Source organism: Manacus vitellinus, unplaced genomic scaffold (assembly GCF_001715985.3).
Source record: "Manacus vitellinus isolate BGI_N305 unplaced genomic scaffold, ASM171598v3 scaffold_33_pilon, whole genome shotgun sequence".
NCBI classification, from domain to species: Eukaryota; Metazoa; Chordata; class Aves; order Passeriformes; family Pipridae; genus Manacus; species Manacus vitellinus.
The window spans coordinates 8553430-8568506 of NW_021940478.1; the positions used below are offsets into that span (position 1 = coordinate 8553430).

The 15077-nt window shown below is 36.9% G+C and overlaps 1 protein-coding gene across 1 annotated transcript in view; it reads right to left on the reverse strand.

Moving 5' to 3' along the window:
• The window catches only part of LYRM4 (LYR motif containing 4), an 89651-nt gene that overhangs the window by 56279 nt on the left and 18295 nt on the right, over positions 1 to 15077 (reverse strand). The window contains 1 exon segment of the mRNA XM_029961411.1: positions 9089 to 9209. Within this exon segment, the coding sequence (XP_029817271.1) occupies positions 9089 to 9209 (121 nt within the window).

A 15077-nucleotide genomic window follows, 5' to 3' on the forward strand; every position in this document is an offset into this window, starting at 1 on the left:
TTAACAATGTTAAGGACTTTTATCTGAATTTTTGTATATATATATATGTTTACTTGAAAATCTGCAGTTCAACTTAAGAATCTCAGTTAAAAAGACAAGTGAAGTTGCAAAAAATACAAACAGCTGCTTCCCTACTTCTGTTTTTTCCTATCCTGGAGTTCACACTGGCTCTCACTTACGTAGAAAATAACAGCATTAACTACTAAGTCTTTCTTCACTATTAATTAGGCAGGGTTTTTAGTTTAGTATTGTCTTCTATGTAGCCCATAAAACATGGTAAGACTGACACAATGTGATCAGCATCCTGCCAGCTTTCTGTCTAGGCAGATTTCCTCCTCCAGAATACTGCTGCTTAGGTGTAAAGGGAATAGAGAACAGATTGAGTTAGATGATAAAGGGATAGTGTTGTAAGACTAGGAATATCGTGTCTTAATTCCTGCTCTAAGCATATTTTGCAAACCTGGGCAAATAATTTCGTTCCCTAGGAGCCCAAGTCTTTAAATACATGGTTAAAGTTCAACAAAGTTCCTTAATTTCCACCTCAATATCTTAAAGACATCGGTGAAATGCACAGCTAAATCGGGCTACTTCTGTAAAGGAGCAGTAGCACGAGTAATTCTCTCTGCCCTCTGCCTTGCCTGCACAGCTGAGAGAATAGAAAAAGTCCCAGCTTTGACAAGTCCCTGGGGATGACACAAGAAATGTATGAGTACTGTCATACTCACAAAATTATTAGTAATAAAACAAGCAGTTTGAAAAGACTTACTTCCTTTTTTTCCCCATAAAGCATACCATACATGTGGCAAAGGTATGTTACTGTCAATGGGCTAGTTCTTCAGTGTTATTCTACAGCACAACTTAGCATACCAATTTTTTCTCCTCTTCCCCCATGAGCATAGATACATCATTTTAAAAGCAATTTACAGCATGTCAAACTGCTTAAGGAGACTCTTAAAAATCTAATGTATGAAGTTAACCATTGGCATGATTTATTATTGATGTTCCACTGTTATAACTTGACAATTAAGAAATATTGATAAATGTAAACACATTATTGATGTCAATTAAAAAGCACAAGATTGATTAACCTCCCAGAGGTATACTGGCGCAAGCAGCTAGACTAATCACTCCCAGTAAGTATTCACTACTGACAAATGTGTATAGAAATTAGACTTCTGAGAGACCAAAAGTACTTTCAAATAAAATTAAGATAATTTGAACACAGAACCAAAGCATTGGGTCAACAACAAAATCAACAAAATTACAAACGAGATCTGTATTAATGTGAAAAGCTAACTGATTAAGTCATATAATGCTCTCATTAACCACACGTTTGGACAAAAATATGGTTAAAAATTACCAAAGCAACTGCTCAGCAGTGAATTATGCTCACAGGAGAAAAACTATGAATGTATTATTTAGCCACTATACTGCAATATTCATAACTGCTCTGGTGAGGGACAGGATATTATTTCTACAGCATAAACAGCAGATCTTTGTTTCAAACTACGCATTTATGTACTTTCTAGGGGTGACCAAATTATAAAGGTGAACTTGAAACTCTGGTTCACTCCCTGCAAAGAAAATAGCCTAGGAAGGATGTTCAGGCAGCCCATACCTAGTAGAGGGGAAACATATATCTGATGTACCCCAGAGAAAATAACAACAAGAATTAGTCAAATTTAAATGTGACTGGAAGAGTTTAGGCTTCTTTTTTCTTCTGCTTTTTACTTGCTTTCAGAATGAATGTACTGGCATAATGCCTGTCACCAAGATGAAGGGCACTGCAGCTATAGCCTTTAATGGACAAAAAAACCCCAGGCTCACCTCAGAAAGCACAGAGCTAAAGACAGCAGCAATGCACCAAGTGCCAAGGAGACTGCGTAAACACTAATTAAACTTCTCTCTACAGTCTTGTCTAGAAAACAGCTTTCCCTGCTTAAACTTCCAAGGGCTGGATGAGACATGCTGATACTTGAGTCTAGCAACTTCCTTCCCTAAATCTTGGCCTTCATAACAACTTGATGGACCAAAGACATTTTCCTCAACACAAGCATCTTACTGCATAGACAGTAGACAGAATCTGAATTACTGCAAAAAAGGTAATATTGAAACATAACACATTAATGATAAAGCTTCTTTGTTTGAAAGAGCTTTTATGTGAAGGCCAAACATAAGTTTATTGTCAAAATAAAACCAGACCACTGTGAATTTATCTGGCTGCAAATTCAGTCAAATGGTCTTAGTGAGAGAGACCCTGTTTGGTGCTATGATAAACCACAGGGATATTCAGTGGACCCCCAGAAGATTACAATATATGCAGGCACACCAGACACAGAGGACAGAGAAGAAGGCTTCCTTTTCTATTTTTTTTTTTTTTAGGTAACTGGGTTTTTTTTCAGATTTTTATTAAATGACAGTTAACATTAGTGGATTTTATAAACAGCTTTCATTTTGACAAGTATTTTCAAAATAAGAAAAAAAGCATCACCTTTGCAACCGGAATAATGGAAGAGTTTTAGTGACTGAACCAACAGAAGAAGCATGAAGATAATAAGATGGGGAAATAAAAACTACTCATGAAACCAGATTCTTGAAGCAAATAGGACAAAGAGGAGCTCTTTGCGGGTTGCCTTTATGCTGAGAATGAACAAGAGAATAAATTCTTTAGACTTGACAAACTATCCGTGAAAGAAACAAACAAAAGAAAGGCACCTGATTTAGAGTGGCAGGGGATGATTTTACAGCACATTTTCAGTGTGCTGAGAAGCATCTGAAAGGTCAGAAAAGAATTCAAGTAGCTTGAAGAGGAGCTAAAGTGCCTTCTCTTCCCGTTGTTAGCTGTAAAGGGAGAAAATGTAACTGTAATATACGGAGAGAGTGATGAATGAGCACGGGGGGGGGGGGGGACACAAAAGAAAATGTCATTAAAAAAAACCCACTGTACCACAGCTACAGGACCAGGTGACTTGTTGGATAGTGAGAGTGTCAACATCAACATTGTCATCCTGAACTACAGACTGCAATTCAAGGGCAGCAAAACACAGTCCTGGGGATCAGAGGCACCAGACAAATGTGCCAAAGCTCCTCCTGGAGGGAAGTGTGCCTGCTCAGTTGCTGCTGCGCCACTGAACTGAACACTGTCTCCTTTTCATAAGCAGTACAAAACCAGGAAGGAAAGTTTTCTGAGCAAGGAAAAAAGAAATAAAACAACAACAGATTAAAAAGACCAACAAATGGTGGTAGATCAAGAGATCACTGGTGTAACAACAGCACTTTTCTTTCTTACTCTTTTCACAAGTCCTCCAAACAGCAATCTCTTTGATTTCCTGAAGGTCTAGCTGTACATAAAATGGGTTTACCCCTGAAAAGGGATGCTCATTGAGAGATCAGTGATCTGACGTAAGCATAAGTCACATTACACATATAAGGCTGTTACTAGGTTATATGTTTCATAAATAACACACAAAATTGCCATACTTTTCCTTTTCCTATTCAGTAATAAAGAGATGGCTCCACAAATGTTCTGCTCTGCAGCAGACCACATACAGCAAGAAAGACAAAAAGTTACTCAAAGGTTAATATAATTTAATGCAAGAAACTCAATCTTCAAACCCTCCCTCAATGGGCACCGCTATAAACCAGACTGACAGGCATCAAAGCAAGATCACACGGTCAGATTAGTAACACAACAGAAGTAATTTGACCTGTGATCAAAACTTCAGCACTTATTTCTGCTTCCTCTCTCTTGACACTATGTTTTATTTGTACTAAGAACCACAAGCACTTGCTGTTACCTCATTTGGAAGAGGCCCCCCTCAAAGTTTTATTGCAACAGCCACCCCTAAGAACCATATTCATTTACACACTGGGCTGAACCCAGGAGAACTGGAAGCACAAGGAATGAGTGGCAGATGAACTCTTCTGCCTGAAAATGTGAGCCTTCTTTGCTTCTGAAACTTTCTTGAGCACAGAATGGTTAGTGCTGCTAACTATTTCAAGGAGCTACTGACCAGCCAGGCTGATAAAACTTACTCTTTTCTATGTGGAAGTTTATACCTAACATTTGTTTGACTGGATGTGACATACTGCCACTCCAAATTGCTCATGAGAAAGTAAGTCCTTCTCCTGTCCTTCAGACAGCCCTCCTCTGTGCATAACATCAGATGCCTAGATCTCTGGAGGCATTATATAACTACTGTTACTATTTATGATAAGGCCCCAACCTCACTGGATTAGCCATTAAATACATGTAACAAAAATAATGACAGTTCTTTATGACAGATAATTAGAGTATTTTAAAAGCAGCTGCCAACACTCAACAGTCTTTATTTTTTTATTTTTTTTTTTAGGAAAGGTAACTGCATACCTCAAATGCTGTGTTTTACCCTGAGCTCTTAGATCAGAAAGACAAAGCTTCATTCTATCCTCGAGTTGCCTCTGCTGGTGACCTAAAGGTTACTTTGAATGCAGGGTCTACTTTGGTATTTAATACTGCAGACAGAACCTGCCACTTGTAGTTTAGTCAGCAAAGCAAACGGCAGCGAATCACTTGTGAAAACACAATCTTGTTCTCCATCAGGAGAGTTAAATGAAAGCCTAAGGAGTAACACTGCCATGGGGACTCACACAGGTGTAACTTGGAGAGCCATGCCACCTGAAGACGAATAAAATGTCTATTACACTTCCTTCACCCTCAGATGCCAGAAATTAAGCTGATATGACAGCTCTGAGCTTTTGGCATCTGTTACAGTATTCCAAAACTCCAAAGCTAGCCTACAGGCCAAGATGAAAAAGGTATCTGAAAAAGCTAGACAAAGTAGACCGTGCTGCTAACAAGTCCTGGAAAGGGACAAGTTCTGATTTACCTGGGTATCTACTTAAATTTACCAACACTTTCTCAAAGTCAGTCCTACAACACCTATTTCCACTTCCATTCCATTTGAGTTGTTATTCAAATTTACGACATTGCTGATATAAGATACTGCTAATGAACACCTCAAGAAGGTACAGTACTTGGCTACACTCAGCTGCACTGACAATTTGGCTTGCTAAAAAAAATAAATCCAAAAGAACTGTTATTTTGCACAAATTTCAAAACAAGACCATACTAATAATTTTGAATACGAAGAAACATAGGAATACACGACCAAAATCTCCCACTAAGTATGACATTGGCTTTTATCAAGGCATAGTCATGAAGCATTTTATTAAAAGAAATGAAGCTAAAGTTACTACAGTCAATGAATATTTCAAGGATTAGAATGCACTTTACAACATGCTGCAAATGTGAAAAATGCTGGAAGTACCCAACAGTTATCATTATCAGTGGAACCTTTCTAATAGAGTTCTCATGCTTCAAAACCACATTCTTTCATTCTTCTACACATCTGAAGGGAACAGTAAGAGAGGTCAAGCCTGAAGAAAAACAAATTCAAAAGAAAAGTTCATCTGTTCCCTTAAAAAAGCACCAATGACCAGATAGCTGTAAAGGAAGCAGATCCACGTGTCCTGACTGTCTAACTGCTCACAGTACATTTCTTGTCTCCTTGCTCAAGGTTTGTACAAACCATGATTCTCATCAGTTTGGATTATTTAAAGAGACAAATGAAAGCTGTGAAATATCAAAACTGCTGAAGAGTACTGTAGTTGTGTGATGTCAAAACCAGCAAAATCGATATTAAAACCTTCAGAGCAAAATACAAAGCAAAACTACAAACAAGATGGCTGGTAGTTACAATATAAAACTGAGAAGAAAGTACTACGGAGGAGTATGTAAGAATGAGATCTATAAAATAAAACATGGCTTTAATCAGAGCACACAGGTCTAATATATGTTTTGAATTTCACTTTTATATTTTCATTTCAAAACTTGAGAGACAGCATGCCACAAAGAAAACTACTTCAAAACACTCAGCATTAGCCTATCTTCAAAGTGGCTTGTATAAATCTTAAATTTCAGCAGCAGCAGTACATTTCAGTGCAAATTTTCCTACTGATAACATACTCCAAATAGTAATGGAAACTCACAAATGAAGTCATATTAGCATAGCTGGGGAATGGCTGTTATGAAAATCCTCAAAGGACCTCAAGAGTTTGCCTCAGAACTTTTTAAAACTTTCTGGTTCAGACTTACTTGTGACAACGCATTTCTCGCAACACCTTTCTTTACAGGAAAGACACCACAAATTGTGTTGTTTACACAGTAAACGCACACATGCAAAATCTTTATAGTGTTGAAAAAGAATTAGAGTTGTTCCTTCCTGTAGACAGACTATTTTTAAAATAGAAACCAATAATAAGCAGAGGAGGATCAAGGCAGAGATTAATGTTCCTCCATGCTTTTCAGCATTATAAAGCTACTTTCATAACACTGAAGCAAATCGTACAGTGACTGACACGAACAAAATGACAGTAATCTGTCACTATTTCACATTTTCCACTAGGCTGATTCAAATAGTTATTTATGAACCTTACACTTCAATGGTCACTTTGATGACTAAGCCATAAATTAGAATGTAAAGTGCATATAAATTTGATTTTAGAGTAACAATAAATTGTCAACAAAGAGGGGTATTATTTAATTTCCACCGACATACTATGAAAAAGTCGGCAATACCAAGATGATCTACATCATAATAAACCCCAAACTTAGCAAAAAACTGTATGCTACATCTCATGTTTGCTTCAGTACTTCTGCATTTAAAAATAAAAACACTTTATATTATCCTTGGTTAGTTTTAAATATAAAGTCTTAATAATGCCAGATGACTTCATTACTTAGATCTTCAATTAAATGGGGAGGAAGAATGAATTTTTTTCCACAGAGTATGATGAAATTTAAGAGCAAGTAAATATTAATATGAATTTAGATGCTAAGGTTTTTAATAGTTCCAATGAAAAACTGGCTTTAAAGACAGTTGCTGTTTTTACAATATTTATCTCTTGCTTTACAGTTGAAAGTGAGTGACACTGAAACATAACAGAAGTTCTGCAAAGCACAAAAGTTCTCAATTTTTTACAGCAAAAAAATCCTTATTACCGAAACATCAAGTCTTACAGGGATTTTTGTAAAAAGAATTATCTTGATAAAATAATTTTCTTTTATCAGATTATTTTTTGTTAAAAAGTTCCATTGTGTATTATGTTACTCTGTGTGTTACTGTCTGTTACTCCTGGGAACATGTAAGATAAACCCTTCCAAAACTGAACGCTTATACTTTGTCTGGAAAATTTCTACAAGTATGACATTTAAGATTTGATTTAAGAGATACTTCAACAACTGAACCTGGGTCCAGGCAGATGCACAGCAAGAAGGTATAAATGAAGTTAATCCTATTGTGTGATGCTATTGGTGAGAACTCAGCACCACACTCTCAAAAAACCTGGAGACAGGTTGTGTTAAGTGCATTAACACAGCAGAAAATCTGACTCCACCTCACAGACTTTACGCTATAAATATCTGCAGCCACGAGGTCCCTCCATAGCCACTGTCCCTTGAGCAGGGATGCTTCTCAAGGCGAGGTACCCCATGTGGTACCCAGGCTGAGAGATACCTCACCTGACACCAGACATCAACAGGTTGGTAACTGATGTTTTTTGCTTGTATGTAACATTTAAGATACATATAGCAAGCTTAAGCAGTAATTTTTGTATCCCATACTAACTTAAGGGTAGTATGTAGTGGAGCATTGACCGCCAATCTGTTTGTAATAATTAAGTATTTTACATACATAAATTTACTGATTAGAACTCGAGAGACTAACTACTAGGTCAGATTTGTACAAGTGATACCAGACTCTTCTCCTGTGACACCCCTTCCTTCATTTTCTTCTCCAGCCTCTAGTACTTCCCTGGAGATGTATCAAGGATGTCAAGGCTCTCCAAGACAAAACCTCAAAAATAAGAGCTGAAAAGACTAATTATCACCTACAGATACGAGAAAAAACACCATAATATTTAAATGCAACTGCATTGTAGCAATCCAATCTGAATTGTTTCTTTGAGAAACACTTAAAATACAAAAATAGCAGTGTTTAGGTTAAAAAAAGATTGCAAAACTATGGTAGCACAAAACAACACCTGTTCCTGGAAGAAGACACGCCAAAGAAATAATTTAAGTTGCACCTAAGTATTCATACTTAATTGTCAAATCAAAGGGCCCAGCTTCCTACTGAAATAAGAATCCATCTAACTGACCTGTGGCTTGTTTAAAGATGCATGTTAAAACAAACCATGGAGGAACAGGTGCACATATTCATTTGATGCTTAATAAAAGTACTACTGAGCGTTGACTGGTGTCACCAAGTGAAGATTTTGCAAGGAGGAACTGCTTAAGCATTGCAAGTGCCCTTAGAGAGTTCAGATGTAGAAACTTGCTTCCTTCCAATTTCCAGTGGCCACTGCAGACAGACAGTATGTATGAGATGTATGGGTATGTATGAGAAGTTAAAAAGTATCTAAAGTTCAACGAAGTCTAATTTATGTCTAAATGAGATGTTATAAATGCTACTCAGACAAGAAAAATATTGCCAGCGACTCAAATAATCCAAAGAAAAATGTATCATGCTGTATGGACACATTTACCCAGAATTTACTTAATTCACTTTAGGATTTTTTCGTTCTAACACTGTATCAGGACATAGGAAAAAACAAACATGGAAGAAGGCAAGACTATTTGAAGTGAGTGTCACACTCATCCTTCTAAACCTATGATGTGAGGAGGAAAGGCTGAAGAAAGGAATCTAATACACATAACCTAGAGGAAACAGATTCAAAGGAAAATTAGGGCAGAAAAGAGAAGCAGAGTGAAGAGACAGCAAAACAAACAGCAGAGAAGGTAACAAGAGCATATAAACTTTTGACAGCAAGGCCTGTTCCAGTTAATGGAACCAACAACCCTAAATCCCCCTATTGCAACCATCATGTACAAACCGATGTTTCCCATGATTTCAAACTCAGACATACAAAAATCAACATTCATCTATGGATGTTTTGAGCAAGGATTTATTTTTTCCATCTCCGGTGGCATAAGATAGTTAACTGAGGAGGGTACAACTCTTAGATAAAATGAGAGAAATAAACATACCTGCCGACGAATAACCTCTAGGTTTGCTTTGGCTTTGTTCACTAGTTCTTCTACTTTTTCAGAATCCTTTATATTCTTGTTTTCTCTGAAGGCATCTCTTATCCTTCTGATGGCATACGTTCTAAACACAAACAATAGCAAGATGTGTATTCACAGGTGTGCCACAATTTATGAAATTTCAACATTCCTTAAAACAAGCTAATGTAAAGAAAAAAATGCATACACACACATACACATACATATTTTGCCCAATTTTATTGCTATATCTTTTTATTCAGGGTCTTGTCTTGCCAGAATTCAAACAGTGTCCAGATTCTTTAATTAAAAAAAAAGTGGGTTTACTGGAAGTTGTTGTAGAAACATTTAATATTTCACATATCAATCCATCCTTAGTGCTGTAACAATACTGTTGGATGTCTGGCATGAATACTGCAAAGCTCAATAACAAAACAAAAGCCTAAGGACCAGAAAGTCATTTCCCAGATTATTTTGAATCAGTATGACTATTCTTAACCTGCATATTTTAAAGGTCATTGAGCAAGCCACTAAATACATTATATATTTTTACTAGGTCTGATGTTGTAAACTAGCAGTGAACAAAGGCAGACTGATGGACCAGCCATAACAAAAAGGACTCGTTCCCTGTCATCCTTTTCTTCTCCTGCCAAGGTATATTTCACCTCTCATTCCAACATCTCCTCATCCATTTTCCCACTAAGAAGCAATAACAGGACATTATTCTGCAAGCAAGAAGATGCTATGGTCTCTGCTTTCAGAGAGGAAGATCCAAAGCTGTACCCTTTTCCAAATGCCTCTTCTTTCCAACTGCAGTCTGCAGAATACTGCTCAATACGAAATGGGGCCCATTTCCATATTAGAATAAAATTTTCAGACTTAGAGGTAGATACTTTCTTTACATGGGTCTTTGGGAGGGGCAGGAAAAATGGCAGTAAACTAATCCTGCTCAGCTATGTCAATAGTGTCCCAATTCTGGACCACCACATCACATCAATATCACTTTTACTTCAGAAAGTAAAACCCTACATGTGGCACTGGAAAGAAACAAAAGGCTGCTGCAAATACTATAAATAGTTTAATATTTCAACAACCCTTTTCAATCTTGTATAACAGTGGAACTTGAGAGACAAAATTGGCTAAAACACTACCAAAAAATGCGAAGACAATGTTGAAAAATAAAATTATTGCAGGAGGAGACTGAAGAAGGGAGAGGAAGAAGAGGGAAGATGAATAGCCAGTGGCACTCTGTTCCATTAGATGGTGCTATCCAGCTCCTAATGCAGCTTTCACCAGCCAAGCAGTGTATTTTCTCTTTGAGCTCATAAATAATACATTTCAATCACAGGAATCAGGATGGTTATGGAGTGCCACTCTGCTGCCGCACACTGGCAGATGGCGCGTGCTTTTAATTAGGGCCTGTTCACCTATAATGTGACACTGGGGTGCAGGAGTGAGTGTGTGTGTGTTTGTATGTTTGAAGTTAATAGAATGTATTAAATATGGAAGCTCATTCTCATCTGCAGCTGCTGTCCCAGCAAGATTTGAAGGGGAAGCTGATTATTTCTTCTAGAAAAGAAACAACCTCAAATCATTAGGATGTAGTATAATTCTGTTGCTTGATAATGGATTGATTTCAAATCACCCCATATACATATGTAGGTTAAACTGTGCAGAAACATATATTTTCTGAAAGGACATGTTTCCAAGAGATACAAAGACTAACATAAACATATTTAGCTTAAAAGTAAAAACAACACCACCACCAAGTATCCATTAGTGGGTACAAGTCTTTCAAAATGCAATACAAACGAGTAAACGCTATCTACATAAAAAAGATAGATGGGACAAAAGCAAATTCTTGTTCAGTATAATGCCTACAGCTGGTTGTTTTTTTTTTTGTTCTGTACATATGATGCATTAATTGTTACATCTTGTTTCTCTTCCTCTCACTACATCCAACAATTGTTGAGAAAGAAGAGATACATACTTAGAAAACAGATCAATTTTTATCTATAATCATAAAGTTGCACTGTTTTTACCTTTTATGATTTCTTTAAACTTTTATGAATATTAACACCCAAAGGAAGTCATTTTACATAGTCTTTAACACAATCTTAATTCTACAGCTAAATCCATGTATCCCCACTATTCTCTAAACACACTTTAAAGACTAGCTCTATATCCTGACACTACTCTTTACCAAGGTTACATTGAGATTTAATATATCACTTAAAATAAGGATGAGCTCAATTCAAAGCTCAAACCCAATACTATAATGACTGTAAAACATCCTTTCCTCCCCATTGAGAGGTGCCAGGGGAACATTTTACCAACATTCAAATTCTTTAAAATTATGTAAAAAGTGTTAAGATATAAACAAACTGGCAGGTTTGGAGTAGAGGGTTTTTTTGTGAGTGTTTTTTCTTTTAAATAACAACTTTTTATATGCAACAACAGTTGTGAGCAGTGTCAAATCCAAACCTCAACACTCTCTCCACTTCAAGAGTTTCTGAACTGAGTAGGCACTAAAAGCAAGAACTACCCTAAGAACTGCGATATTGCTTCAAGTCCATGAAAAAACGGAGCTCTTCTGAAAGTACAGTAGTGTATGTAAGCAACATATAGTAAAGATACACATGCTACGAAAAGAACTTGTTCATTCAGACATATATCTGTTGGGGTTTTTTTAAAGAGCACTGCTCCAAAGATCTTCTGGTTGATAAACAGAGTGTTCAGGTGATCAGCTACTCTAATGGAGTGTATTTTCAGTTCAAGAAGCATAAATACTAAACCCAAACGTACCATTTGAAGGCACAGCTCAAAATGCCAGTGACAGTGGTTATCTTTATGAAACTTCACAAGAGTAACCTAAAAGAAGCACTATCTGAAGACAGAGAGGCAGATGAAAGGCAGATTGGCAACTGAACAAGTGGCTGTACTATATGGATGATTATTTATCCAAGGGGGCACTGAGGAAAAGAGGGCATACAGCACTGCAACAAGTTTAAGCCAATGTGAGTGAAGAGGAGCTGCTGCAATTTTGCCATGCTCCCTGGTAGGCACAAACCCTCCCTCTGCCTCCTTTAGATGAGCACAGTCAGTCTGATTTGGCCCAAGTGAGCCAGACCAACTTGATAACCTGACAGAAGGCCTATGTACTACAAGAATTAACTTCATTTTTTGCTGTTTTGGTTTTTTGTTTCCAGATTAGTGAGCTTCATATACTCTGCATGGGATTGGATGAGTATCAGCACTTAGAAGGAGGGAATACAGCAGTTCTAATTTTGATGGATATAGTTTGCAATTGATCCCTTTCAGAAAGGCTAAGCAAGTCATGTAAACAAAGGGGACTCTTCAGTGAGAAGGTACCAAGCAAACTCTCCAGAGAAACAGAATGGGAAAGCAATTTTGGATACATACACTCAAAGAGCTCCTATAGACCTTTGGGAAAGGTCTAATTCTTAATGCAGTAGTATTCGTTAAGAAACATAATGTAAATGAAAACTTGAACTACATTTCACAATGCACTGTTTTTTTCACTATTCTTTGAAAACAGATATTGAAAAATGGCTGAAAGACGCAATAAGGCATTTTGCTTTTGTCATCCAAGTGCACTGAAATTTTAATAGAGAACACCTTTGATTTTATCTTTAAAGCAAAGACTTTCCAGCAAGCTAGTGACAGTGGAGCTCAAGCAAGAGCGTACAGTTGAATATATTCACTTGGCACTCTCTTACTGTGCACACTCAAAACACTTCTTGTGATCTCTACTTACATGCATCTGTCACACAATTAGTTCCCAATTAAATCAAAAGAATGTACTCAATGAGTAATAGACTTGGTGCAATGGCTTCAGACCACAGCCACCGCAGGTGGGTGGCTACACAAGGTAACAGATGCACATCAGCAGAAAACAGAAAGAGTGGCTGGGGGTTAATGCGCGAACAACACCAGGGCCAAAACATTACTGCAGACTCACAGGCAACGGGCACTACCTGCTAATGTTAAGAGACAACAATGACTCTAAATAATAGTAGAAAACACAGAGAAAACAGTATTTGTCCTAATACTCTACCTTGAAAGAGTTCCTTTTTTTTCTTCTCTGAAGCACAATCAAAAACCTAATGTGTCCTCAAAAAAATGAAGCCTGTAAGAAGCAAAGTCTGAACTAACGACTATTAATGAAAAATGAAATCGCAACTGAGGTACTTCAGAAAATAGTATCTGCTCGGGGATTTAGATATTTTTATTTCAAAATGTTTACTTATGTCACGCCTGGCCAAAAAAAATTAAAAATCTTTGTGCTTTGCTAAGCCAGAGTGTAAAAAAAGAAGGTGAAACATCAGGCAAACATACTTTCTTTTTTAAGTACATAGTACCAAGCTTTCAAAATAAAACTAGCCAAGCAATGTCTTTCTCAGAACCAGTTTGCATTTACCAGTATCACAACATGTTAAAGGCTTCAGTCATCTTTCCAAGACACATTGACAAACATGTTGACATCTCTTGTCTTTGTGATTGTCAACAAGTACAATGTACTGTACCACACCACAGTTATAGGCAACAGACAGCGAAAATAATGGCTGTTAAAAGTTGTCAGCCATTGAGTGCACATGCAAAGATAGAAGAGGAGGATTGTGGTACGTATACTGTGCAAGCAAAGCAGAGTACAAGGGAAGAGCCCAGCAGGTTAGAATATTCACAACTTTCAAAAAAGGTCTAGAGTAAAATGCACTTTTCCTTATTAGTTTGAGCTGTATTTAATAAATTAAGGCAAGTGATAAGTAGTCAACCTCTAGGAAGCCCACTAGGGTTAATAATTCTGGAATGAATTATATGATGCTTTTATTTCAGGACACAAGGAACAAAAGTGGAACACTGATTTAGAATACAGTACCATTATATCAAGTGAGGGATCCTTTTTATAAAAAGGTCAGCTTTCTCTCACTAAATTATATTTTCTTACGACTGCTGCCTTCCAATTAACATCTATTAACTTAAGGTAGAAACAACATGAATTTTCAGAATTTTCCATTATTACTAGCAAAATGTGCACCAGATGAGATTTGCCTTACTATATTTTCAGAATTACATGTCATTTAGAATAGAAAATTTTTACAATAAAAAACTATATGCAGAAAAATCGTTTTAGCTTACTTTAAAGTTTTATTAGCATTAGTGAAGATGTATGTCTCCATATACAGAACTGCTTCAGAGGGAATGATTATTTATATAAATATATGCAGGTGTACTCATACATATTTCCATATATATGTATGTATTTACAACCTTTTTTTCCTCTATAAAGGTCTCATTGAAAGACACCAATAAAGGTGAAGCAAAAGCTGCATGTAATTACTATTTAATACTAAAGAAAGGAACATTTGACAACAGATATGTGTTTGAGACTAGGAGGTAAGTACTTCATAGGGAAGTAGTTGCGATTTGTCTAATTAAACACAAGACCAACAGAGGGGTGTGGATGCAATGTTTTATCATCAAGGTGTTCCTCAAACTCCATCACTAGACAGATTTTCAGCAATGCCACCTCAAGACATAGCACAACACCACCACCACCTGCCTGTTTTCTAAAAATCAAAGCAAAGCTTATTCCTGGAAACAGGATTTGCTTGGTGGAGTGGGGGTGGTGGCTGGATGCTGGGACAGGAGGAAAGAAGAGTAAAGAAAAAGTATAATTATATTGTTGGTTAACTCAGCATTATTTCCTCAAATTTTCTAATGAAGCAGAGTCACTGGACAGTCTTCACAAAAAGCCTACAGAAAGAAACCTACAAGCCATTACTTGGTTTCTCTGCTAATACACAAAATACAAGTTTCAAAGAAATTGCTAAGGCGTATGTTTGGAATACAGCAGCACTAGAGATACTTTATGAGAGAGGATTTATAAGGTTCAAAAAGGCCAAGTGCCAGGTCCTGCACTTTGGCCACAACAACGCCCTGCAGCGCTACA